General features: G+C 40.5%; 1 protein-coding gene across 3 annotated transcripts in view; it reads right to left on the reverse strand.

Moving 5' to 3' along the window:
- LOC109433651 (uncharacterized) overlaps nucleotides 1-25,573 on the reverse strand; it is a 93,693-nt gene that overhangs the window by 38,124 nt on the left and 29,996 nt on the right. For all 3 annotated transcript variants that reach the window (XM_029876809.2, XM_029876808.2, XM_062844202.1), the window contains exon 2: nucleotides 9,952-10,520. In XM_029876809.2, the coding sequence (XP_029732669.2) occupies nucleotides 9,952-10,206 (255 nt within the window). In that variant the 5' untranslated portion in view covers nucleotides 10,207-10,520. The remainder of the gene's footprint in view (nucleotides 1-9,951; nucleotides 10,521-25,573) is intronic.

The raw sequence follows: 25,573 nt of genomic DNA on the forward strand, positions 1-25,573 counted from the left end.
AGCAAGGTCTCACCTACCCCGACCCTTGCTACCTAAATTTAAGTACTTGAGTTTCTCCGTGTACAGTTCTGTCGACTACATACATTACATTTATTTGTTCAGCACTACAGGCAAAGGCGTAGCCAGCTTTACGGTCAAGGGGGGCAAGCATCCTTAGCAAATATGTACCTACCAGCTTTTTATAACTAAACGCAACACGATGAAATTGAATACAATAGCGTTATATTCTAAAAGCTTTATTTAACCTTTCAGCAGTCACGTCGTTGTATTGTGTACAATACCATAAAAAAGCTCGCCCAATCTACAAATCATCGTGGTGGTGGTAGCGGTAACCAATTTCTGGAACATTACGGATTTTTATTTACTCGTGCATTATTTTGCTCTCATTTTTTTTGTTAAAGTCTACAAAACATTCATCAGAAATTATAGCTGAACTATTTTGGAAATTAAGAACTCTTTCGAGGACTAACCTAGAACATCCTGGTTCCTGTATGTGTCCTATTTTAAATTATCTTCCAATACTATTCGCTGAAAGAATTCCTCCAGAAATTTTCGAAAAAAAAAATCGAAAAAGTCGTCAGGTAATCCTGGAGAAGTTCTTGGGTACATCCTTGAAAAAATGATTGAAGGATTTCTAAAATTTCCGAAGGAACTCCTGAATGAACTTTTGAAGAGAACCTGAGAGGAATTTCTGAAGAAATCACTTGAGGTGTGGTGAGGTGCAGCAATCCCTGGAGGACTTCTTGGATAAATCCCTGAAGAAACACCTGGATGAATCCCTGGAGCAATTCCTACAGGAATGCCTAGAGGAAGCCCTGTTGAATCCCCGGAGGAAATCCTGAAGGAATCCATGGAAGAATTTCAGAAAATAAACCTGTAGGAATTCCTGGATGAATTATGGGAGAAATTCCTAGTGAATTTTTTTAAGAGATCTCAGGAGGAAATCCTATAAAAAAATCCTAGATAAATTTCTGGAGGATTTCTTGTAGGAAATTCTGGAGAAATTCCTGGAGGAATTCTGGGCGGAATCCCTAGAAAAAAAATCATTAGAAAACTCTTGAGAAATTCCTAGAGGAAATCTTAGATAAATTTCTGAAGGAATCCTTGGTGAAATCCCTAAAGAAATTCCTAAAGGAATCCCTTAAGCAATTTCTGGGAAAATCTCTAAAGAGACTCCTGGAGGAATGCCTGTAGAAATTTCTGAGCAAATGCCTGGAGGAATTCTTGGATTAAACCCAGCAGGAAGGATGCCAGGAGCAATTCCTGGAAGAATTCCGTAAGAAATTCCTGGGGTATTTCCTGGAGAAGTTCCTTGGGAAACTTCTAGATAAAATCCCGGAGAAATGAGTGGAGGAGTTCCTAGAGGTATTCCTGTGGAAATTGCCGTTGAAAGAATTACTGGATGCATATCTAGAGGAATTTCCAGTGGGATTCTGAGAGATTTCTGTTATTTTTCTATTTCTGAAAAAAAAAACCATTGAGAGGTTCCTGGAGGAATTTCCAGCGGAATCGCTGGTGGAATTCGTGGCGAAATTCTCGAAGGAATTCCTGAAGGAATCCCTGGCGTATCCTTGACATTTGTGAAGAAATCCCTGGTGGAATCTCTGAAGGAATTCCTGATGGAATATCTGGAGGAATCTCTGAAATTTCCTGGAAGATTTTTTGAAGAAATCCCTAGAGGATTTCCTGGAAGAATCTTGGAGAAACTTATGGAGGATTTCCTGGAGGAATCTTCGAACAATTTCCTGAAGAGATTTCACGGAGAAATCTCTGATAGAATCTCGGGAAAAATTCCTAGAGGAGTTTCTTGAGGAATTGCTGGCATATTTTCTGAAGGATGACCAGGAGCAACTCCTTCACAAATTCCTGGAGAAATTCATGGGGGAATTCCTGAAGAAATCCTTGAGGTAATTCCTGAAGGAATCTCTAGAGGAATTCTTGAAAGAATAACTGGATAAAATTCTAGAGGAATTCTGAGAGATTTGTATTTGTATTTTATTATTTTTCTAGTTTTGAAAAAAAAAAACCTTGAGAAAATCCTGGAGGAATTTATAGCGGAATTTCTGGAGGAATTCCTGGATAAATGCTCGAAGGAATTTCTGAAAGAATCCCTGGGGGAATCCTAGAAGAAGTTTGTAAAGAAGTCCCTGGAGGAATCCCTTAAAAATTCCTGAAGGTATTAAATCCAGGAAATCCCTGGAAGAAATTCTGAAGAAACCCCTAGAAGATTTCCAGGAAGAATCATCAAAGGGACTTCTGAAGGATTTCCTGGAGGAATCTTCGTAGGATTTTCTGGAGAAATCCCTGAAGAATTTCTGAAAAAATCACCAGAAGATTTTCAGGAAAAATTCCTGGAGAAATTGTTGACATAATTTCTGAAGGATGCCCAGTAGCAGTTTCTGGAACAAATCCTAGAGAAATTGCTGGAGGAATTCCTGAAAAAAATCTTGGGGTAATTCCTGGAGAATTTCCTGGAGAAGTTCTTGAAGAAATTTTTGGATGAAATCCTGGAGGAATTCCTGGAGGTTCTCCTTTGGGAATTCCAGGATGAATCTCTGGAGGAATTTATTCAACAATTTCTGGATGAATTTCTGGGGGAATCTCTAGAGGAGCTCTGGGAGAAATTTCTGAAAAAATCCTCTGTCAAATTCTCGGAAGGGATTTCTAGAGAAATCTCTGGAGTAAGTCCTGAAGAAATCCTCGAACGAATTTCTGAAGAAATCCCTGGAAAAATCCTGTAAAAGTTCCTGTAGGAGTTTTTAGCGGAATTTCTGGAAGAATCCCTGTATAGCCATTCCTGGAGGAAAAATAGGAAGAATTCTTGGCTGGATTCCTGGAAAATTTTCAGAACGTATTCAAAGAGAAAATCCTGGTAGAATTTCTGAAGGAATCCCACAAGGATTTCCTGGAGTAAATCCTGGATGAATTGCTGGCATAATTTATGATGGCATTCCTTGATTAATTCCTGGTGTAATTCCTGGAGGAATCCCTGAAGAAATTCCTGGAGAAATCTCTGCAAGAATCCAAGGAGGAATCCCTGGAAGTATGCCTGGAAAATTTCCTGGAAAAATGCCTAGGAGAATTCCTGGTGGAATTCTTGAACTATTCTCTGAAGTAATTCCTGGATAAATCTTTGGAGGAATTCCTGTATGAGTCTCTGGAAAAAATCCTTGGAGTAGTCTCTTGAAGAATTCCTGGACAAATTTCTGCAGGAATTCTTGGAGGAATCCCTGGAGGATATTCTAGAGGAACGCCTGTATCAGGTATCAGAAGTCCGGCTCCAGAGGCACGCTATCCTCCATTTGGGACATTTGTGCCACCGCCAAAATAATAGCCTATTTCATCATCTACCTGACGGAAAGGGAAGGAAATAAGGATAAGGATGGGGATAAGGACAGGTAGGGAAATAGGAAAAATACGTTAGGGTACTAACACATAAGCGTACCACAATGGGTTCAAACAGCGCCCTGAAAAGGGCACTGTAATAACGCATAAAGCATAAAGCGAAAGAGAGCCTATAGCTCTTTACCACAGCGGGTTAAGAACAACAGAATATCCTCAAGATTCAGGTTTCTGAAGTCAGTTTCACTTAATAAGTGTTTTCCAAGTACTCGGAAACGCAGTTGCGCAAAAACTGGACAGTTACATATCAAATGATACGAAGTTCCATAATCGGATTCACAGCTATCGCATGCAAATGAATCAGCTTGCTGAATATTCGCCATATGATAGTTGAGTCGGCAGTGGCCAGTCAATGCTTTGACCAGCATGCTGTAATTCTGCTTTGACAGATTTGTTATATACTTTGCAACCCCTAGAGATGGCTCAGTACAATACAATTTTGTTTGACGACATGACTCCAAACTTTTCCAGTATTGTTTATGCTGAGTGGCAGCCCAGGTGTCAATCTGAAGCTTTACCCAACACTTGGATACCGGAATAGCTGGCTCAGGGCCAATGAAGTCATGTGATGCTCCAGTGCGAGCTAACTCATCAGCCATTTCATTTCCAGCGATGGACGAATGGCCAGGTAACCATACGATTTTAGTTCGACAAACGATAACTATCTTTGACCTAGAGTTGGCCGAAGCAAGTGCTTCAATAGCAGCCTAGCTATCTGAACAGAAGTACATTACTTTGTCCATCACGTGCTGCTAAAGTGCTGATTGCACATATGAGCAAAGATTTCAGCCTGAAAATCGGTGCAGTGTCTACCAAGTGTGTACGACTGGTGTAGCCTTTGCTCACGAGAGTGGATACCAGCACCTGCTCAACCTTCAAGAAGGGAGCCATGAGTGTAACATACGATGCCGTCTGAAATACTTCTTTCTAGATAACCAGATGTCCACTCTTCCCGGCAAGGGAATTTCGTGGAAAATGTCCTTACAAGCAATTGTAAGATCACTTGGAGCAAGGATCACTTTATCCCAATTCACCAAAAGTGGAAACAACGAGGTGTGTGTTGATGTGCGGTTCACAGGAGTTTCCTCTAGTAGACCGAGTACCCGTAGACGGTAAGTGCAAGAAAGTGCTTCTTGTTTGAGATGAATGTGTAGTGGGGCAACGTCAAAGAGAATTTCGAGCGCTGCCGTGGGAGTTGAAGAGAACGCTCCATACATCGCCATCAAGCACATCCATTGGAGATGGCCTAATTTTGATTGAATCATTCTCAACCAGCCGAACGTCGTCTGCTCTAACTCTTTCTACATTGTTTCCCGAGATTCGCCAGATCAGAGTTCCACCAAGTAGTCCCAGCTCTGTACTACTTAAGTACTCCATCAAACTGGAGTCTCTCAAAGTTAATGTCTGCGCTGCCCCAGATGATATGGTGAGCATATGCAGCTCTGCCAACAAGTAGCGGAAGGCCTTTTGAAGTGCAGTATGCGATGACTTGTTTGTAAGCATCCGTAGGGAATGATTCATCATGCATGCGGTAAATAAACAGAATAATAGACGTATTTCCTGTTGAGGCTTCCAACGGATACATCAATTGTGACAGCACATACATCTCTAGTAGTTAGTTCAGAGATGAGTGTAGCAACGATTGTGTTGTTGTCAAGCACATGTGCTCGAGGCATGACACGTGAGTTTGCCATTTCATTTTTACTGAAAGTAGCAAATACCGGGTTCACAAAGTATCCTAGATAGAAATTCCCCTTACGAAAGTAAGGTTTTTGGACTAATGCCACTTGGGCTGTACCATTTTGCATAAATCTACAAAGATTGATCGTTGCTGTTCTTTTGTGCTGAAGATTGATCTGAGCTATCCTAACCATAGCCACTACCCATACTAGGCAAGATTAAACTCTTAACAATTACAGCACAAAAAAGAACAGCAACAATAAAGCCAGATCGGTATCGATTTGAGTGCGCCAAAGGCGAGGATGCACAGAATACAACACTGTGTAAAACGCATAACGCGAAACCATATAGGTGAAAATTTAAACTAATCAACATCTTCATAATCCCGCCCTTATTCGGCCTCAAGTATGGATTTGGAGAAGGGCAGCTGATTGTCTCGGAGAAACACAAGGTCCACTGCGCTATTGCTCCGGTTAGCACAGTAAGGGCAAATACTGTGGAGGGTGCCCTGGTACTCCACAGGCTCCGTTTGCGATTAGGTTTTTATAAGATCCCCCTAACCATTCATTCCTAGGAATGGTAAGCGTAAAGCCGCATAACACCTTAAATTAGGGGTCACCTGATTAGTGGACTCCTACCACTGGAACAGGCGGTCCGTAGTACTATTCTTAGCCAGTTGAACCAACCGCTACCGACACTACACAGATATATAGAGGCTGATCTGGAAAAGAAGTTAATATTGGTGATCAACTTCATACGGGCCCGAAAAGCCTCTACATACCTTTCTTAGGTGTCCATGTCCAACTAATCTTCCTTTCCCATCCCTCAGCTACTCACAACAGCGGTCTGGGACTGTACCACTTACGAATTTGTGCGACTTGCTTAATGCTAATTCTAAATGTTGACTAAGCCTAGCGGTGTTAGCACTGAGGAAATGAAGAACGCCATAGGAATAAAAGAGCCGACTAGTTTCCTTTCGCCGCACCTTAGGTGATCCACATCGGTCTCGAGTGTATGAGAATGGCAGAAAATCGATTGTTCCAATTTTGACGTTTCTCCTCTTTGTTTTATCCAGACTTGTTAGTTTGAAGTAGTTAAAGATTTATTTTTTCTTTGAACACATGTGACAATGCCATATTCCATGAAGTTATTATTATTATATTTTATTAAAGACACTTTACCAAATAAGTTGGCATTGGTGTCCATAGTTTTCCACGAAGTGAAAAGATGTTTTGCAGCTGTGAATTGGGCCTTTAACGGATTGCGTAACCAGCTTAGGTCCCGTAACATGCAAACGCAAACGGAATTCGCTTTGTGTAAGACGCTGATTCTTCCGGTGGCCCTCTACGGTCACGCGAGGCGCAGACGTTGGCGTTGATAGAGGAAAACCGATCAGCTTTCGAAATTTTTGAGCGCAAAGTATTGTAGCTATAGAATCGATTGAACGATCACTCTTAACAGCTTTAATGCTGGACATATTTCAAATCTCTAGAGGCGAATGGGTTCTCTGATATTTTGCTTTGCATAGGGTAACTCTCGCTGAGACCGTCTCACTATTTACACCATGTCTTTAAAAATGTTTAAGGTGGTGATTTTCTGAAAGTCCTCCTCAAAAAAGTAAGAAAAATGCATTTTGTTAATCAATTTGATGGACCCCCCGTTAGTTAGAGCCACAACCATTTTTGCGGACCCCTCGATTTTGATCAATTGTTGGCTCATTCAAACCGTTATAACTCAAAAGTTTCTCCAAAAACCACCTCATAACAAAATGTTATTGAAAAGAGGAATGATAGAGCTACTATTTACAGTTATAAAAACTTGGGTCGGCCATATTGATTTTGGCCGCCATCTTGGATTTTTATACTAAAACTGTTTTTTCATCATGTTGGCAACCACCGATTTTTAAAATTTTTGCGTCAATCGAAAGCGGGGACATTTTTACACAACATATCAAAAATTTAGAGATGTATCTTTTTCCTATCAAAAGTTATCTGCACTTTTGTAAATCATGACACGTTTTCTCCATACATTTCCATGCGCACCGGCAATGACACGCAACAGCATCAAAGTTGGCGCCTGCTTGTATACACAAAGGCACCTGCAGCCAAATAAGGGAAAATTGTATTCGTTCCCGTTTTTAACTGTTTCTCAATGATGCGGACATTGCTTTTTAAACTTTTTTGGTGTTTTGGAAAGCTGAAACTTTCAACTTTTCATTAGTGAATTCAGATTTCAAATTAATGTTCGTACACACTGTAAAATAACGCTGCATTTATGTAAACAACCGGCACCTGGCCCAGTACGCTAAAGCGTCAGGATTTACAAAAGTGCAGACAATTTTTGATAGGAAAAAGATACATCTCTAAATTTTTGATATGTTGTGTAAAAATGTCCCCGCTTTCGATTGACGCAAAATTTTTAAAAATCGGTGGTTGCCAACATGATGAAAAAACAGTTTTGGTATAAAAATCCAAGATGGCGGCCAAAATCAATATGGCCGACCCAAGTTTTTATAACTGTAAATAGTAGCTCTATCTTTCCTCTTTCAACAACATTTTGTTATGAGGTGGTTTTCGGAGAAACTTTTGAGTTATAACGGTTTGAATGAGCCAACAATTGATCAAAATCGAGGGGTCCGCAAAAATGGTTGTGGCTCTAACTAACGGGGGGTCCATCAAATTGATTAACAAAATGCATTTTTCTTACTTTTTTGAGGAGGACTTTCAGAAAATCACCACCTTAAACATTTTTAAAGACATGGTGTAAATAGTGGGACGGTCTCAGCGAGAGTTACCCATAACTACTTTTTGCCGTTTCACTATTGCGTAGACGTATGGAAAGCAAAGAGTTTTAAACCTATAAGTTTGGCTTGTATCATTTTAGAATGCTGAGATCACATTGTCAATTAGAAGAACGCATAGACATCCAGGATGTTCATGTGGCTGACATGCCTTTTCATGTGAACTAACACAAAGTTGTATATACACTCTATCAAGAAGGAACTCGTGACTCAGGTGTTTTTTTTTCTTAGAAGATGCTATCAATAACGTGCTTCTCAATGTCTTTTATAGGTTATAAGTTCAATTTACGCTTATGCGTTTCAATATTAGAAAAAAGACTAATAATTATCACGTTAAACATGCTAAAACAAGTAATGATCTTAAATTTGAAGTACAAAGCATCAACCAATCAATACCAGGGTTACGAAAATATCGTTCAATGAAGTACATGAGCCGTGGTGTAGAAGTGCGTGAAATGTATGCATAATCCATGTAGTAGTAATGAAGAAAATGATAATGAAGAAAGAAAAGATAATGAAGAAGATATGCGCGATGACTAATTAAGTTCGACCATCACCTATCCATTTTAGATCCGTATCACTACCACAGAAATAGTGATACATTGTAATATGAGGTACGTGCTTTGAAGTATTGTTCCCATCTCAACTTCTTTCGCCGTCTGGCGAAACTAGCTTCTTCATCGCATGTACATATCTTCATTGAGCGATTGCGCCCTGTTTGTATTCAACGAGCAACGTGTCTCTTCCTTTTGTATAGTTCGATCATTATTTATCATGATTGATCCGCACGCAGATCTTCCAATATTGTTAGAATGGCGTGGCGTGGTCACGAAACTGGATATTATGAATGCGCTTGTACATTTGTCAATTAAGGTATTGTTTAGATTTAGATAAAAAAAAGCGATTCCGAAGTTTACGACCTTTGCGTTACTTGAAGTACTACGCAATGGACACGCGTTTTTTTTTTGCACCCTACGGAGCGGAAGGTTATTATTGAGGTTTATCTGACGGAAGTCAATTAGTTGAGGTGTGATAAATGATTCATGCATACTATAGATAGTAGAGTAAACATAGATCCGCTAAGATGAATCCGTTGTATCCAAACGAACTGTCAAAATCTGTATCCAAACGAGCATGACGTCACGATTTGGACAACATCAATGGAACGCATGACGTCATATTCAATCGTCGCACTTTTGAAAATTACTACTTACACGCTTGAAACATTTTAGTCAGCGGTGTCCGCGGATCTATGTTTACTCTACTATCTATAATGCATACCAGTCGAAATTATTTGCGAACAAGTAATACATGTTGCTTTTATCGATAACAAGTGCCATTTCTTATCAGTACCTGGAAATGTGGGGTCATTGGAAGCTTATACAAATCATAGGCATTACGAATTGATTATTAAGATAGGGTAATCTGGAAAGTATCACATTCTACGTAATGTCGATAACAGAAGCACGTTCCCTTTGGATCGAAATTTCGATGGTAGATCTTCAAGAGCGTTGCAGTGTTCACCAACTTGAAATTACCCCTAAAAAATCGCGATTCAAAGCTCAAAAATCTCTAAACTCGTGGTGTACGATCTTTATCCTATTGTTGTTCAAGTTGGGACATGTTTGTGCTGAGTAGTTTTAGCGTGCATTTAGATGACAATATGGAAATCAAAAATGCTAAATGCCTATTGCCACCTAAGAAGAAAGTAAGTACGACAACCTCTAGAGAACAGTACCTTTCATTAGCGTTACAGCACGTACTGGAAGCAAACAAATCGTATAGTCATTTATCAACTAGAACTAGAAAAATCGTTAGAAGGGAAAACCACATTCCATGAGAATGACACCCACTCAACACATCACATTACCATCATCAGGTTTGTGTAATACGCGATGGAATGTTTTCGTCGCGCCTCAGTCAGTAACTCAAACATCAACACGTGTTGTGAAAGTACAATGGATGGCACTTTCACAACTTATTGTAGTCTGGAGCGACGAAGGTCTACAGCCAAGGGCAATCACACGTACCTATCGATAAGATATCAAACCGAGGAGGTGTATACTTACATCATCATAGAAGCAGCCATCGTCGCTCTCCACCTCCCGCTTCACATCCTTGCTGATGACGTTGTAGCGTTCCTTTTCGTTGGGGAACACCATTCGGTTGGCGTTGTTGGTACCACCACGAAAGCGACGCCCATAGTAGGCGGTGCCTTCCAGCGGTTCTAGTGATGTGCCGTCCGCCCAGTTGGCAACACTGACGATGATCAGGACCAGCAGTGCCGCCGCAAAGCTTGCTCTGTGCACTTGAAATCGCCTCATTTCTACGCTATATGATTGGCGAAATCCTTCTTTCTTCACCCGCGAAAAACACTGGCACGTTTCGATTGCACCCACTACACTCACTGTCGTGATCTCGTTTTCTTCTCGTCGTTTCTCTCTCTTCTTGACCAACGCAACGCACCACGCAAAACACGATAATTGCACTTGTCTCACTGAAGCGTGTGCGGCGATATCTTGAACCAATTTGCAGCGATTTTCTTATCTTCTTCCCCCAGTGTCAATTAGCATGCATCATCTTCTGAGGGGCAGCTTCTCGATGCTCTCTGATGTATCTCTCACGAAACTCTCGTAAACTAAAAATAACGAAAAACAAATCGAAAAACAATCAAAAACCATACTCGAAGAAAACATCATCCTTTTCCGATTTGAATGGATTCACACGCATGGGGGGTGGTTGTTGGCGGCGCACTAAGGGACGTTTGGCTGGTTTAGTCGGCCAAAAGTGTATTTTACAATATTTCACTGGACATAACACATGGAACACTCGAATAAATGGATTAAAAATTTAAAGCACCAATATTGGAATTCGTCAATGCTAACACAATATGTCGCGTGATTTTTACAGAAGCTTTTCTCTCACTTTCATTGTACGGACTAACATTAATGTCTTTGTCATCGTTACAAATATGTCACATTTTCATTTTCAAATTTCATGGAAGGTTTCAGGTGGGTTCCGGAGGGGAGCCTTGGAGCTTCTCAGGGGGTTTCAGAGAAGTTTCAGGGAATCTTCAAGGCCATTCTGGGGCGGTTCAGGATGATTTTGGGTGCTTTTAAGGAAACTTAAGGAAATTTTAGAAAGGTTTCAGGTGATATCAGGAATATATCTCCTGGAATGCTTTTGAAACCGAATAGAACACCCCGGAAACCCCCTAGAAATCCCCTGAAAATCCAGGGAATCCCCCATAAACCCTTCACAGCGCCCTGGACAACTCCTGGAACGTGCCTGAACTCTCTGAAACGCCTGAACGCGCCTGAAATCCCTGAAATACTAAAAAAAACTCCTGAAACCCCATGGACTGCCCATGAAACCCCCTGGAACACCTCTAAAACGCCCTGAGACCTCCTGGAACATCCATTGAACCTTCTGAACCCCAAGGTTCACTCTCAAACCTCTGAAACTCTCGGAGGCCCCCTGGTACACTTCTGGAAGCACCTGATGTTGCGGAATAGCAATATGCAATCGAAGCAACATAAGCAGCAACAGATGTTATAATGTAGTAATAAATTGTTCATTAGTTTTTCAACCCCCAATACGTACAGACGTGTATTATTTCAAGAGGTTATGGACCCAAAACGCTTCCACTGCACTCGATTGTCGCAGAGAAGATGAAGTTACGCTGGAGCTTGTGAAGCAAAAAGTTATTGATGAAGTTCTGCAGCGTGGACGCGAAAGCTCATTCGATCAAGCTTTGAAGGTGGAGGACGTGTATTATTCCAAGCGTGGACGCGAAAGCTCAATCGATCAAGCTTTGAAGGTGGAGGACGTGTATTATTCCAAGACTTGAAACACTATGTAACACTCCTATAACGCCCATAGGACCACTTGAAACTTCTTGGAACTCCTTATAAACTGCTGACACCTCTGAAGCCCCCTGGACAACCTCTGGAACGCGCCTGAACCCGCCGAAACCCCTTAGAATACCCATGCACACTTAAAACAGAATGCCGAAATCGGCTGTGCAAATCTTGGTGAAAGTTCATTTGTTGAATCTCGGCTAAACAATTGACGGTTGAAGTTTGATGCCAGCGGCACCCATAGGTGCTGCTATAAAAAAAATGACTTTTTGCCGATATTTCAGTTAAATTCTGGAATGCTAAACCTGGAATGCTCATGAAAACTCCTGAAACCCCATAGACCGCCCATGGCACCCCCTGGAACACCCCTCAAATGCCATGAGACCACAAGAAACTCCCATGAAACGTACTGAATCCCAGGGATTCCTCTCAAACATCTGAAACTCAATAAGGCCTAATGGTACACTCCTGGCAGCACCTGAAACCCCGTGTAACTCTCCTGGAACACCCATAAGACTCCTTGAAACTTTCTGGCTGCTATAAACCTCTGACTCCTCGGAAACCCCTTGGACAACCTCTAGAATGCACCTGAACTCTCTGAACTCGCCGGAGTACCTCTGGAACACCCCAGAAACCCCTGGAATGCTCATGAAAACTGCTGATACCCCTTGAAACCCCTTGAGATCCCCTGAAACACCCATGGAATCTTCTGAGCACCAGGGATCCCTCTGAAACCTCTGAAACTTTCTGAGACCCCTTGGTACACTCCTGGAAGCCTCTGAAACCCCATGTAGCATTCCTGGAACGACCCTGAAATCGCGTTAAAACCTCTGGAACGCCCCTCAAACACCCTGGAATACCATTGCAACTCACTGAAACACCCTGCAATTCCTTGCAACGCCCTGGAATGCCTCTGAAATATCGTGAAACCTCCAGAAACACCCATGAAACGCCCCTGAAACCGCTTAAAAAGCCCTGAAATACCCTGCAAAACATCTCGACGCCCTCTGAAATCCCTTGAATTTTACAAAAAAAATAGAAACCATGAAAATTTTCGTTGAATTTACAGCAAATTTCAAAAAGAAAATTGCCAAAAAGTATCCTAATAACTAATATAGGGTCTTGTACCATTTGGGCAGGTGTACCTATTTTGAGCACTTGCCTAAGTCAATTTCAAGGCGATTGATTTGAAATTTTGTATAGAGTTAGGCACGTACAGTATCTTACTTTGTACAAAAATTCAAATCAATCGGTTTGAAATTGACTTAGTTATAACGGCAAGTGCCCAAAATAGGTACACCTGCCCAAATGGTGCAATACCCTAATTCTATTCAGACTCAACGGCACAAAATGAGACAATACCCAAGTAACCAAAAGTTTCGTTCCGCATGAAAAATACACCTCCACGAAGCTTAGATAAAGTTCCAACCTTTTTAGGGCTGCTTAAGAGCTCATGTAACATTTTGATGACCAAATAGTCTCGTATGGGTTTTGAGAACCATCATCAATCCTTATATCTTTTATTTTGAGTTTATGATGGTTCCAGGGACCTACTAGAAAACTGTTAATTGGGAGGTCAAAAATGAGACTTGAGGAAACTTCGCACATACGTTCCAGTAAGGCTCATTGTTAGGCTCTTAAGCAGCTTGAAAGCTGCTTAACTCTTTGGAGCCTGAGGGGTCATATATATGGTCCCAACATAGAAACGGCTGTAAAAATTCACACATTTCATAATACAGACCACTGTCTCCAACAAAGTTGTTGCAAATTGAGTCCCCTATTAACCCTCCTAGGGTGTTGGGTTTATTGCATTACGATGGCGTAGTACACGTTCAGCGTGCCTGTTTAGGTCATATTGGCCCTAACATCTTACTAAGGTTAAGGAAAAATGGGAATATTTGTATTTGAGACTTAATTGAAAACCTAGAACATCCTGAATATCATGAAGTTTGAAGAAACGAATTAATCGGCATACAAGTTGTTCTAAAATCTGAATTTATGTATGGGTAACGTTCATATGTATTCATTTAACCTACGTCAAGAATATCAAAAGGTGTTTTATATTCTGGGATGTTCTAGGTGTTCCAAACTGTCCTATAGTCAAGTATCTAAAATCTACAAGAATAATTTGACGTGTCATAGCCATAAATAATAGCATTGCATAATCTACTAGAATCCGTAAAGCTCTTGAAATGTATAACGTCATTTATAGACACTATAGGGATATCCAGGTCAGCCAAGTTCACTTGAAGTTAAGAATTTTAGGTCTACACTCGTAACAGTAGCCATATCTGTTATACTAAGTAACGGTGCATAATCAACTGCGGTTTTTGAACCAATCTGAAGTCTACTAGATATTATTATAAACCTTCTAGGCAGTCAGGGACGTCCAAATTGTCCTGTAATGGAGTCCTTCGAATCTACAAGAACAATTTTATGTGTGTTCGCCATAAATAATAGCATTGCATAATCTGCTGGGATCCGTGAAGCTCTTGAAATCTCAAATGTCATTTAGAAACACTATAGGAATATACCAGGTCAGCCAAACTACCTTGGAGTTCAGAACATCAGGTCAACACCCATAACAGCATACCAACGTGAGGTATCATACCAAGACAAGGTCCCATGCAACCAAAAGTTTGGATAAAACGGCATGTTCGGGCTTATTAAGCTATTCGAAGGAATACGAATAGCATTCTATACAGCTAAATCTAATCTCAAGAACAGTTTGGATGACCGAGGATATTCCAACTGATGTGATACTGTCTATTGAACTTTCAGAAGACTTACTGTACATGATAGAATACAAATCGTAGCTTTATATAATGAAAGAAGTTACCGTTCCTCCCGTAGACTTTGGACTCTGATGGACTCTGACTTCAACTAGACCTTCTGAGATACTAAGGAATTTTGTGGGGCAATTTATTTCATTCTGATTGATGTGATATTAGTTTCTGTGGCTATCAGAAGTTTTTGGTATCGAAACTACTCTAGTTAATGTCTATCTACAGTTCTCTGGAGCCAAGGCATGGCTTCAGCTAGGTCTTTAAAAATTCTCGGGAATAGTTATGAGAGATATTCTCATTGACACATAATAAAAAAAACGAGATAATGTGATTCACAAAAGATCCACATAAGCAAAACATGAATTAACAGTGTAGAGAATAGAAAAGGTACTGAAAAATACGAGAAAAGTAGAAATTAAAAGAAATAAAAACGGGGTTGTCATGGAGACGCAGGGTAGAAGGCAGATAAACAGAACTCATAAATAAGTCTTGTGAATTTTTTCGACGGAAACAAACGTGTTTTATTTCGCGGTGAAAATTGGCCAAAAGAACCAACCCCAAACAGTTTTGAGGCCTGAAAATGGATTTGGCTCGTTTCGGACACGACAAGCAGTTCATCTTCAGTTTGTTGAACTCATGCACTGACTTCTACTAGGTCCTCCAAGATACTCAAGAATCTTGTTTAGTAACTTGTATCATCCAGTTCGATGTAATATTCGTTTCTGTTGCTAACAGGATTTTTCAGCATACAAATAACCACGAATGTTGTCCTTCTACGTTTCTCTGAAGTCAAGGCCTGACCTCAGTCAGGTTATCAAGATTTCTGCTACCCATATTTATTATACATACAAACATTGATCATTTTTTCAAGAATCGGTGCCAGAAAAAAAAAGATGAAAACAATAGAAAATAGTGTTAATTCGATCGCCCATGTTCTGTAAGGACGGATTCGGACAATCTGTCGAGATATTCAAGAATATTGCTTAGCTGGTAGTGCACTGTTGTCCTTCCGACTTTAGCTAGATTGATGAGGTACGTCCCGAGCAATGCACTAAGGAGGTGTGGCGCAAACAGCCCCTGTTCTGCCATCCATGGGCCGAGTATGAAATGAGTATGAAATGATCCTCCACCGAAAGCTATACCTAAGGTGGCAGCCCCACCACGGTGCAGAGCGGGCCTTAGGCCACCCGGATAAAAACTAATCATAGGGTGTTGGGTGAAAACCATTCCTGCACCATACAGTGTACCAGCTACAATAAAGTGTATTGTAATGAAATGGTTCGCAAAAAGCTTCGCACAGTGTAGCTACTATACATTTACATTCGATTTTTATGTAACAATATATTATACTGTTTTTCTTACGTTTGAACCATTCACTTTTCCGAAACATTATTTTTCCGTGCATTTTAAATTTCATTATTTATTCAGTTTTAGATTTTTTCCGTGCTTTGATTTGTTGATGTTTGTGACTTTTTTGATGCAAAGGAAAGGAAAGAGAAAAAAGTGAATAAGTTGAAGCTTCTAATTAAAGTCAATAAAATGTTTGAATCTGTGGTAAACCAGATGTCCTAAGAACTGCAGATCCGAGAGATATGGCGGGCAAGGTATGTAGAGTGCGATGAGAGAAATACGAATGTAGGTCAACCCGGAAAGACGCAGGTCAGATTACCGTAAATCAGTGCATGAGTTCAACACTATTCTTTCTGTATTTGCATTTAGGGGAATTTTCTCCTTTTCTCTCATGTGAACTTGCCTTCGGCCATAATCGAATCAAATGCGATTGACGAACTTTATCTTTGACGTAGAGCCATCTTTAACATATGGACTGAACTGAACACTGAAATGACTTCTAATATAGGTTCGTCTGCGGGTTCGCTGTTTAACCTAACTTATATTTGAACCGAACTTGACAGTTTTCTCATGAGTTTTATATATTTCAAACTTTAGTCAAACTGGTGCCTCAATATTGTAATAACGGTTAAGCACGCTGTAATGATACTTACGTAACTCGTCACCCACTTCATGCAACTACATTAGTGGTCTAATAACACTTGGCGCGCTCGGCTTGTTCCATCATGCCGCTCAAAGTGTTGCCACAAATAATGCTTAGTTTGCAAAACCCAATTATCTGGCTGGTGGGGCATGGGAGCCTAAGCTTCAACTGTTAATGCAATCAGAGACTACTCAGACTTAGACGTGGGCGGTCCTATATATGAAGGGTTATCCAAAACGCTCTGGAGAATTCCCAAAGCGCATTCTAATAAATCTAGTAAGCCTAAGATGCCATTAACAGGAGGAAAATGACAAGATAATATAACATTATATGGTTTATGTAATGTAAAACAATACAACATAACAAAAGAGAACCATTCCAAAACCATTTGCCTAAATGTATTGCCATTAGTGAAATTACAATTAAAAACAATTTATTTACGGTTCATTTTATTGTTTGAAACCATTCATGTACCATACAATGTACGGTATATTTAAACCCACGTATCAGTATTTAGAACAATTTATTAACAATAAGATGTATGGTTTTACAAAAATATATATGGAGAAAAATATTTTTTTATATTGTTACGATACTTAACAACCTGTCTATTGTAAAAATATGGTTCTAAATAGTACTGTTACAATACAACGTTCGATTTTTCTACTGTATTTTTTATTCGGGCAACAACCTACTGTTCTCGAAACCCATAAACCGTTACAGAAACCGAAAATGAAAGATTACGAACGAATTACGATTCAACGCCCAAGTAACAATGAATGCTGAAAAGTGAGAGTATTAGCTGAACAATAGCTGGTTGATGGTGTCAATGACTAAACACAATGACAGCTGAATATTGGTCTGAAGTACGGCTTGTTCAACCTCTTCAATCAGCCATACGTAGATGGGTGAATGTCAAGTTAAACAGAATATTATCCATCTGGGTAACCAGCTCTAAACCATACACCAACATGCGGAATTAATCATCTGTTATTCAACCTTGAATCAAATAATTTTTGACAGCTGACCCAAGCATGGTTTTCGCGAAGTTCATATCGCTTTTACAGCCTCAATACAGACTTAGTTCAACTTATGTTCTTGATTACTCAGGCACAACAAGTAATGCTCTTGTTTTCGAGGATATGCATACAATTGTGTGTAGTGAAGGTGCTAAGGTGAGTGACTATAAATCAGGAGGTCCGAGTTCAATTCTCAGTTTTCCCACAGATTAACTTATACCTTTCTAAACATCTCTCCTGAAAATAGACGCAGCTAATGGTAAAAATAGGCTTACGAAAGTGTTTTTATTTTATTTTTACACAATTAATAAATTTAATTGATTACTGATTAAGCGCATATTAAGCCTTCAATCAGCCTTCCAATTAACCTCAAATCAGCTGAAAGTTGAATAAAAACACCAAAATTAGATGTTTAGAGCTGAATAAAGGATTGTATCTCTTGTGCTCAGCTTTTGTTCAAATGAAGGCTGATTTAAAATAGTTGGAAAAACGTTTGTACAGCATCAAATTGTTACCTGGGCGGTAACGACTTTTAGTGCGAAACAACGAACAAGAATTGGAATTTGGAATGCATTAATCCTAGCTCAGCAGGGTAAACTGGCAAAACTAGAGAATGGAGCATGCCGTATGAAGCTTAAGATCCTAGGACTAAGCGAAGTCTAATTGTGTTCTGAATCGAACACGGGTTCTAAACCTTACCATGATCCAGTGATGTTACGCGCCAACCCGAAATGCAAGACAAACAGAACTTTTACAGCCAATTGAATGCGTTCGTGAACAAGATTCCGAAAGGTGATATCAAGAGATCCTAATGGACGACTTCAACGCGAAGGCTGTTTCCGACAATTCGGACTATCAGTACGTCATGGGACGCCATGGTTTCGGAGAAATGAGCCTGTTTGCAGAGTTTTGTGGCAACAATGACATGGTGATTGGGGAATCGCTTTTTCCTCATCGACCAATGCACAAGTGGCATCGACCACATCTGCATCAGCCGTAAATGGAGACGGAGCCTTCTTGATGTGCGGAACAAACGTAGCGTCGGCATTGCTTCCGATCTAAGGTCCGATCTTGATCTCCTAATTGGCGAGATCCGGCTGCTCAATTACTAGGATCCGTCGACAGGAGAAGAAAATCGGGCGCTGGTTTAACACACGCCAACTGGAAGACGCTACGTTAAAAAGGTCCTTCGTCGAGGAGCTAGAGAACCGTGCTGCGAATATTCCAGAAGGTGGAAGCGTAGAGGATCAATGGAGCGCCATCAAGAACGCCTTCATCGCCACCGGCGAGAATAATTTGGGTGAGCTACACACCCAGAGAAAGCGGAGAATCACCGCATGGAGGAAGATAGAGGAGCGAAGGAACGCCAAAGCCGCGATAGAGCGAGCGAAAACACGAGGAGCCTAAGCCGTAACCCGTCAGCGCTATTCGGCTCTCGAGAAGGAAGTGAAACGCTCATGTAGACGGGACAAAAGAGCGTGGGCAGTCCCCCTAGCCGACATCTCTTCTACGATGTCTCACGTCGCCTTAGTGGGACTAAGATGAATGCTACGATGTCCGTGAAAGACACGTCTGGACACAGCTGAAACGCTGGTTCGAACACTTTGGAAACCTTTTTCAAGTGCCGGTCACGCCACCAACATCTCAGCATGATCCGCCAAGGGTTTGACGCATTACCCGTGTCAACATCGAAGCTCCATCAGTGCAGGAGATAGAAGCAGCCATCCGTAGCATGAAATCGAACAGGGCCCCGGGGATCGATCCCATATCAGCCGAGATACTCAAAGCTGACCCTGTAGTATCGGCAGTTTGAGCAGTTGTTGTATCAATTATTCTGCAACAAATGGGAAACCTTGTGTGAATTCCAACAGTCTCACTACCTCACTGATAACGAATAAGCTTTCGACTGTCGTCTCAATCAAGCATGTGAGAAGCCCTCAGGCACGTAAGGGTGTCCCTGAGAAAATCCTCGGCCTTATTGAAGCACAGTACAGGGCATTTTCGTGCAGAGTACTGAACAACGGTGTCTTGTCCGATCCCGTCCGGGTCGTTGCTGGAATGACGCAAGGATGTATCCTATCACCGCTACTGTTCCTCATAGTAATCGACGAGATCCTGGTAGGTGCGATTGATCGTGAACCAAATCGTAGGTTGCTACGGCAACCCATTACCATGGCGCTCTGATATGCAGAGCAAGCTCGATGATCTTGCCAATCGTTCCTCAGCGGCAGGTCTTACCATCAACGTAAACTTGACTAAATCGTTGGATGTAAACACGGTCAACCTTTCCAGCTTTACGGTAACTAGGCAATCAGTGGAGAATGTTAAAAGCTTCCAATATCTTGGTAGCCAAATGGCAGCCGATGGCGGAACCTTTTGTGCTTTTGCGAGTTTGAAAAAATTCAACTCAACCCAAGTAACACACTTGTCACCGAAGAGTCACGGCAGCGCAGGTTTTTGTTGCGCAGAAGTCACTGAGACTTATTTCTAACGAATAAATGCTTACTTGCTAGAAGTAAGTCACAGGGACTTATGCGTAACAAAAACCTGCGCCGCCGTGACTTTTCGGTGACAAGTGTGTTACTTGGAAAACTTGAAATCTGTGCTGCTGTATGCCAGTGAAACCTGGTGTGTATCAGTGGAGAACACTCAACAGCTGCAGGTCTTCATCAATAGATGCCTGCGGTATATACAGGGGATACTCAAAATAACTGGGACAGGTAAAACTTTCACTTTCTAAAAAATGTTCAACTCGCTGTAACTTTTCGAAAAGGGCATCAAATATGCTCAAATTTTTACTATAAGTTGATCAACTAGTTGTGTATCAGTGGTCAAAATTTGAGAAAGATCGGGCCATTCTACACAAAGTTATAAAGATTTTAGAAAAAGGTATAATTATCCGATGGCCAACTTTGAGCTATTATATCACCGGTTTCAATGAACCGAATGCAATGAAATTTTGATCATTCATGACTCATATAATGAACTTTAAAAAACAGTTTACTTATTTTGAAATTATTAATAAGAAAAAAAGTTATGGCGGTTAGAATAAATATATGTTTTTTAGTAAATTTATCTATTTTTCATATGCATCCCATTACTTTTTCAATTTAATGCCGATTATTTTGTTACTTCCTTTCAAAACATATTCATATTGAAGGCAATTAGAGGGAATTTAAATGAACTATAATTACTATCTCGAATTTTGAAAAGATGATAAAATTTTGGATAAATTGGTGGTATATTAGAAAAATAATCCAATCGTAATAATTTTCTTTCGTGTAAAGAATTTTAAGTTTAATCAAATGTTTTTATTAGCTCATTATATAAGTCATAAATGATCAAAATTTCATTGCATTCGGCTCATTGAATCCGGAGATATAATAGCTCAAAGTTGGCCATCGAATAATTATACCTTTTTCTAGAATCTTTATAACTTTGTGTAGAATGGCCCGATCTTCTCCAAATTTTGACCACTGATACACAACTATTTTATGAACTTACAGTAAAAATTTGAGAATATTTGATGCATTTTTCGAAAAGTTACAGCGAGTTGAACATTTTTTGAAATGTAAAAATTTTACCTATCCCAGTTATTTTGAGTATCCCCTGTAATTCGTGCATGGTTGCCTCACAATAGGATCTCCAACGTGGAGCTCTATCGTCGATGTCATCAAAAGCCAATACAACAGGGGAACGAGAACTGTAAGCAAGCGTTGTCTGGAATCCGGCAGGGCATCGCAGCAGATTCGGGCCCAGGGGCTCAAGGGCGTGTAGCATCAACAAAGAAATAAAGGAAGTCGACAGAAATTTCACTTGACCACAGATCGTTAGATTTAAATGCCTTTGTTATCGTGTCTCCAAGCTAATTTCAAACCAGTAATTTTAAAATAATTTTGGCCAACTCGATCAACCAAACGACCCATAGTGCGGCGGTCGGTTCGAAAGAATCGCGCGCGCGAAATCTTTGCACTACTTTCTTCAGCACGCGAACGTAGTAAACACAGTCTCGTTGAACCAGCATCGCCGTGGCGACGCCACCGCCGCAGCACATGCAGGTCAACGACGGATGGTCGATCGTCGAGCGCGATCGATTTCAAGTGGATTACGCACTTGACGTGCCTTCCGTCGTCGTTGATGGTCGTGAAACGCACATAAACGCAGGCAGCGCAACGTAGGAAATGTGCAGATTTTTGCTAAATCATTAATTTCGAGCGTTTTTTGTTGCGAATTTTAATCGAAGCAGCCATGGGCCATCTGGAAATCGGCGGAGGTGTTCTTTGTGCTCCGCAAAGGCATGGATCAAAGTAGGCATTTCACGGTACGGTTTGCTGCGCGGTCACTCTGATGGAGACGCATGGCAGGTGAACGGATGAACACGTGACCCTGTCGCCAGCCAGCACAAGATGACTAATGATCGACGAAAAGTGCTTATCACTCTGGCGACGTTAACCAGCTAGCAACGTCGCAACCCCCACGACGCAGTCCAGCGGAGCTTGCTTTGGATATTCGTTGATGCTAAGCTCCGCGCATCGCTTATCTCGTTCAAACGGCGCGACATTCGCTGTTGATTTCAGTTTAGATTGCCACCATCCGGTGGTCATGCAAACAGTTGTAAATACCGTGCATGAGTAAATTGACATTACACTGTTCCCCCGAAGCCGAGAGTACCCATTGTGGTTCTGTTTGCGTAAGAGCTCTTATGTTTGAGTGTTCAAGCGACCGAATGGGAAGAGGAGGTCCCCCAAAAAGAACGGAAATCAAAACCTTCGAACGAAAACAAGCATGATTCATCATCCATCATAACCATCCATCGCATTATCATGACATATAGGTGTACAATGGGTGACAGTAGGCTATGCTGGGCACGTAACACCTGTAGTTCAAAAACAAGTAGGCCCTTTCTATGATGGTGGGTGCCATGGCGATAGCAAATGCAACGCAGACTGGCGCAGCGCAACTGCGGCGATCGGTGATGACTCATCGCACCTGTTTTCGGACGTCGTGCCGTGCGATATCATCATCGAACTCGCTGCTGCCCGGTCGTCGAGACTACGCGGTGGAATTTCACGACCACCTCTCGCGTCACGTTCCGATATTGGCTACAACAGTGCTAGCTGATGTTGTTGCTGCTAGACTGGTTTATTGTTGTGCTCTCTGTGAGCTTCAGGGGATCGCCCCGTTGTTGGCGCTACTATAGTTTGCCACCACAACAATCGCGTTTCTTTGAGGGGAAGCTCTCACAGAGCTAGGATAGGATGTGATAACATAAATTCGCCTGCCTTGTTTTTTTTTTTGTTCGATTTCATCGACGATGGAAATCCAGTGCTGCCATTTTTCTTTATTCCAAATCTTTCAAACGATTTAAATTTAACGATCATGATGCATCTGGAATAGCAAGTAAATTGCAAGTAAAATTGATTTCGAACAAATGGTTCTTTCATTTTTAGCGAAATATATCAAAATTCACTATGTTTTGCGCAACAACAATGGTATTCATCAATGTTCAGAAAAAGGAGCCTCTTTAGGATGATTTACATGTGAATGATAACATTTTGAAGTCGATAAGACTTAAATAGAAAAATACAATGATTTTGAATATAAGTATCACATGCTAAACCTACAAACTAGCAACACGGCCAAACCATTAACAAAGCGATCTGATCACAGCAAACGGATATGTATTATTTCCGACCAATCAGCGTCTGGCCTCCGTTTGACAGCAAAATGGTCTCAAATCGGCTGACTACGTGACGCATCCTATTCTAGTCACAGAGCCGGTGATATGGACGGGTTATGGTGGCTACCTTCGTATCAGTATAATTTGCATTCGCCTCCATTCACGGGATGTTTGAATGATGTTTTCAAATTGCGGTTCAACCATTCTTTTTTTCTGCATTATGACGGTCTTTTGCTTTGGATGACGGACGGCGACTTGCAAATTTAGACGCGTTTCGGATGAGCTAATCGAGCGCAGTTTTGAATGACTTGAACAAGTTTTACTTCGATAGAGCGCTAGTTGTTTTACGTACCTAATTTCAGTCATACGCCAGGGATGAATCAAAATAACTACCTTCATCAAAATCATAACTTAAGTATGAATCAATAAGGGGCGATTTCTTCACCTTGGCTTAAGCGTTAAGCCAGGTTTAACTGTATGGGTAAGCCTGGCTTACCGGTTAAGCCGAGGTGAAGAAATCGGCCCTAAGTGTTAATTGGTAAACGTTCCTGTTAACTTGGGAAATCCGCTTGAAAGACGCGTACCTAAGGTATGACTAATCTTAAATAGACAATTTTCTTTCGATGCGTATCGTTCGTTATCATGTACGTTCTATATTGGTTCATTCATTAGTGAGAATAAAATCTGGTATGCAATAGTAGGAAAACCATGGACCAATGCATGTGTACACCCAATCGACTTTCAAGCGGTGTCGTTCTATTCAGCTAACCATGTAAACGAGCCAAGAAACGAGCTCATTTTCTGTAAACACGTCAATTTAGTGAACTTATGCATAGGTCCAAATTCAAAAAGAGCTGTTTGCAGGTCAAAAGGATTTGTTCGGCCTTTTTTGATGCGTTGTAAATTTCTGCCGTTAATCACTCGAAAACTCGTTTTTCTTTGATCGCAGTACGCAGTTGTTAAGAAATGACAATTCAAATAGTAGTCACTATAGAAAGTTTCTGCCAGGAATCGATCCTGAATGATTCCTTTTGAATACAAATCAAGCCTAACTTTACCAAACACCGTATCTAACAAAATCCACAAACGGAGAAAATCGAAGGGGAAGTTCACTGTTCCCATAGCAACACATACATTGAGCATTTTAGAAACGTGCAAAATCCGGGTATTTTTTCACAAAAAAGTGACACAAGTAGTCCTTAACGAAATTCAGCACCACATTTGAAAATATCCTTTTTGTTTACATATGTTACATACGGTGTTTGGTAAAGTTAGGCTTGAAATAGGGTCTTGTACCATTTGGGTAGGTGTACAGTAGGTTGTCCCAAAATTGGACATGGTCAAAAAGCTTGGGGGCTCACCCTGCAAATGATAGCTAAGGGTGTTAGAAACAAACTTTTGTATGACGGAAACTTTCAGAAATGACGTTTAGAGGTCGCCCCGGCAAGATTTTTAAAAAATGGCCATTTTTCGTAATACATTTCATACAAATATTTTTTACCGTATAAAAATTGGCAATACCCACTATTTTTCTATTTTTTACAGCTTGATATGGATCCAAACTTCTTGGGAAAAATAATTAACGACATGTTTTGCAGGTAACTTTGTGATACTGAATTTTTGAATTTACTAAAATTTGTCATTTTTTGGTGTACTGTGCATTTTACCCATCATAAAAAGTATCTGAACCTAATGCTAATTTAAAACAATTTCCATAAAAAGATAGGAAATTTTATGAGGAAAAACTTTGCCGAAGACAGCATTGCGTTTTTTCTATCCGTTTTAGAGTTATTCACGATTAACTATTTGGTGAAATTTGAATTTTTAGATATTTTTCTAAAAATGTCACATAATAACTTCTTAAAAACACATACAAAGTAAAAAATCACGTATGCTCAACAAGTTTTTGTCTTGATTGTGTTTAGGAATTATGGTGGCATCATTTCTCGGATACTTTTTCAAAACGACGTATAATACACGCAAATCCTATAGAAAGGTACCTACTAGCGTACCATTTTGAGATGCCTCAGTAGGCCATGGCATTTTCAACGGTGATGTACTGAAAATGGTTTATACGAGCATAATACACAATCAAACGCACGCCACATTTTATATATCATTTAGAAGGTGATACATTCCGCAAAACATGCCGATTTTGTTTTTCAATGATGTTGTTCAAATCGTTCAAAGACATGAATAAAACGTTCTAGTAGTCCCTATCATTTTGATCAACATATAGGATGATAAAAATGACGTCACTTGTTTACGTCCAAAACTGTTGTTTACCAATAATAGCCTATCTTGTCTTATTGTATGCCGTGTATCAAATTTTTCTAACCTTGTATAACCTTAC

The sequence above is a fragment of the Aedes albopictus genome, chromosome 1 (genome assembly GCF_035046485.1).
Source record: "Aedes albopictus strain Foshan chromosome 1, AalbF5, whole genome shotgun sequence".
Lineage (NCBI taxonomy): Eukaryota > Metazoa > Arthropoda > Insecta > Diptera > Culicidae > Aedes > Aedes albopictus.